Source organism: Rana temporaria, chromosome 8 (genome assembly GCF_905171775.1).
Source record: "Rana temporaria chromosome 8, aRanTem1.1, whole genome shotgun sequence".
NCBI lineage: Eukaryota > Metazoa > Chordata > Amphibia > Anura > Ranidae > Rana > Rana temporaria.
The window spans coordinates 190,247,635-190,251,074 of record NC_053496.1 but is presented as its reverse complement, the minus strand read 5'-3'; the positions used below and the strand labels follow the sequence as shown (position 1 = coordinate 190,251,074).

The following is a 3,440-nucleotide window of genomic DNA, read 5'->3' as shown; positions in this document are numbered from 1 at the left end:
GAGTAGATTGGAATCGTTACTGCCCCATACTACTCCTGTACCTTCCCATTGGGGAGTCCTCGCCCCAGAGACACAGCAAGAAATCAGAGGAAATCTCTCCACAACCAGGTGTCCCCATTGCTATATCCTCCTCTATTCTTCTGGTGACGACAACTGCAAATGTTGGGATCACATTGACAGCCACCGGGTAAATCTCCCCGTAGGGTACTCGGCAATAAAAAAACTTTCAAACTAAAGGGGTCTAGGTGACACTCAGTGTGGTTCTCAGAGTCTACTTAATCAAGAGGAAAATAACGGGAGATGTGACCACCTACCAGCCACACAGTCCAAGAAACATTGGCCTCATACAGGTATTCATGCCGAGGGTCCCAGAATGGCCATGGCTCCTACAGGGACTTCAACATATTTAGCTAAATATCTCCAGAGGTCCACCAGAAGACTTTCCAGAAAGCCAAATACTCGAGTGTAGGCATGTCGTAGTCAGGTGAGGACTGTCAAGTCCATCAATGGCCAAAATCAGGGCAAATACCATTGCCGATGTATTCCAGGTCCCCGTAATCCAGGAGAACCTCCCCAAGCTTGACATCCTGGTGGTCAGACTGTAGCTTTATTATTGTAGATTACACCGTCTTTATTACTCGTTATTTTTGCTTATTATGTGTAATTATATATGATGTCTTTTGTGCATTTTTCACCTCCCCACTGCAAATAAAAACTAAAGCACTCGCAGCTGTATGGTGGAGTAAGGTCTTTAATGGGGGGGACCATTCTTTATCAACGTCCCCTTGCATCCTTCCTTCAACGTCCCCTCACATCCTTCCTTCTTCATCAACGTCCCCTCACATCCTTCCTTCTTCATCAACGTCCCCTCGCATCCTTCCTTCTTCATCAACGTCCCCTCGCATCCTTCTTCATCAACGTCCCCTCGCATCCTTCCTTCTTCATCAACGTCCCCTGGCATCCTTCTTCATCAACGTCCCCTCACATCCTTCCTTCTTCATCAACGTCCCCTGGCATCCTTCTTCATCAACGTCCCCTCACATCCTTCCTTCTTCATCAACGTCCCCTCGCATCCTTCCTTCTTCATCAACGTCCCCTCGCATCCTTCCTTCTTCATCAACGTCCCCTTGCATCCTTCCTTCAACGTCCCCTCACATCCTTCCTTCTTCATCAACGTCCCCTCGCATCCTTCCTTCTTCATCAACGTCCCCTTGCATCCTTCCTTCAACGTCCCCTCACATCCTTCCTTCTTCATCAACGTCCCCTCGCATCCTTCCTTCTTCATCAATGTCCCCTCACATCCTTCCTTCTTCATCAACGTCCCCTCGCATCCTTCCTTCTTCATCAACGTCCCCTCACATCCTTCCTTCTTCATCAACGTCCCCTCACATCCTTCCTTCATCAACGTCCCCTCACATCCTTCCTTCCTTCAACGTCCCCTCGCATCCTTCCTTCTTCATCAACGTCCCCTCACATCCTTCCTTCTTCATCAACGTCCCCTCACATCCTTCCTTCTTCATCAACGTCCCCTCACATCCTTCCTTCATCAACGTCCCCTCACATCCTTCTTCATCAACATCCCCTCACATCCTTCCTTCTTCATCAACGTCCCCTTGCATCCTTCCTTCTTCAACGTCCCCTCACATCCTTCCTTCTTCATCAACGTCCCCTCGCATCCTTCCTTCTTCATCAACGTCCCCTCACATCCTTCCTTCTTCATCAACGTCCCCTCACATCCTTCCTTCTTCAACGTCCCCTCACATCCTTCCTTCTTCAACGTCCCCTCACATCCTTCCTTCTTCATCAACGTCCCCTCGCATCCTTCTTCATCAACGTCCCCTCACATCCTTCCTTCTTCATCAACGTCCCCTCACATCCTTCCTTCTTCATCAACATCCCCTCGCATCCTTCCTTCTTCATCAACGTCCCCTCGCATCCTTCCTTCTTCATCAACGTCCCCTTGCATCCTTCCTTCTTCAACGTTCCCTCACATCCTTCCTTCTTCATCAACGTCCCCTCACATCCTTCCTTCTTCATCAACGTCCCCTTGCATCCTTCCTTCTTCATCAACGTCCCCTCGCATCCTTCCTTCTTCATCAACGTCCCCTCGCATCCTTCCTTCTTCACCAACGTCCCCTCGCATTCTTCCTTCTTCATCAACGTCCCCTCGCATCCTTCCTTCTTCATCAACGTCCCCTCACATCCTTCCTTCTTCATCAACGTCCCCTCGCATCCTTCCTTCTTCATCAACGTCCCCTCGCATCCTTCCTTCTTCATCAACGTCCCCTCGCATCCTTCCTTCTTCATCAACGTCCCCTCGCATCCTTCCTTCTTCATCAACGTCCCCTCACATCCTTCCTTCTTCATCAACGTCCCCTCGCATCCTTCCTTCATCATCAACGTCCCCTCGCATCCTTCTTCATCAACGCTGCCTTGTCTTTCAGATGACCAGGAATACGTGTTTTTGGAGAAATACGAACACATTAAAACAAAATGTTTACAAAATAAATTGGTGTTACCGGGGAAATTGGCAAAATTAAGGCGGCTTCTAAGTGTATGATGGGGTTTCCATGGCTCCTGAGCTTTAGGGACGTTTCAACTATGCTGAACCTGTCCACGTGCCGACAAACAGCCTCGGGGGAACATGAGATCCAAGCAAAAGAAGGTATTATATTTACCTCTCCTGTGACCTGGGTCTCCTACCGCAACTCTCCAGGAACCCGTGTCTTTTACCTCAGCTTTTCCATGACCTGTGTCTCCTACCTCACCTCTCCCGTGACCTGTGTCTCCTACCTCACCTCTCCCGTAACCTGTGTCTCCTACCTCACCTCTCCCGTGACCTGTGTCTCCTACCTCACCTCTCCCGTGACCTGTGTCTCCTACCTCACCTCTTCCATGTCTTGTGTCTCCTACCTCACCTCTCCCGTGACCTGTGCCTTCTACCTCACCCATAACCTGTGTCTCCTACCTCACCTCTTCTATGACCTGTGTCTCCTACCTCACCTCTCCCGTAACCTGTGTCTCCTACCTCACGTCTCCCGTAACCTGTGTCTCCTACCTCACCTCTCCCGTAACCTGTGTCTCCTACCTCACCTCTCCCGTAACCTGTGTCTCCTACCTCACCTCTCCCGTAACCTGTGTCTCCTACCTCACCTCTCCCGTAACCTGTGTCTCCTACCTCACCTCCCCTGTGACCTGTGTCTCCTACCTCACCTCTCCCATAACCTGTGTCTCCTACCTCACCTCTCCCATAACCTGTGTCTCCTACCTCACCTCTCCCGTAACCTGTGTCTCCTACCTCACCTCTCCCGTAACCTGTGTCTCCTACCTCACCTCTCCCGTAACCTGTGTCTCCTACCTCACCTCTCCCGTAACCTGTGTCTCCTACCTCACCTCTCCCGTAACCTGTGTCTCCTACCTCACCTCTCCCATAACCTGTG

General features: G+C 50.6%; 1 protein-coding gene across 1 annotated transcript; it reads left to right on the top strand.

Moving 5' to 3' along the window:
• Positions 1-770: 770 nt before the first annotated feature.
• Positions 771-2,540, top strand: LOC120910673 (adhesive plaque matrix protein-like; the record flags this gene model as incomplete). Its single annotated transcript, XM_040322425.1, has 1 exon — positions 771-2,540. A coding segment is annotated over one exon (1,770 nt), but the record flags the coding sequence as incomplete, so codon positions are not given.
• Between the last annotated feature and the right edge of the window lie 900 nt (positions 2,541-3,440).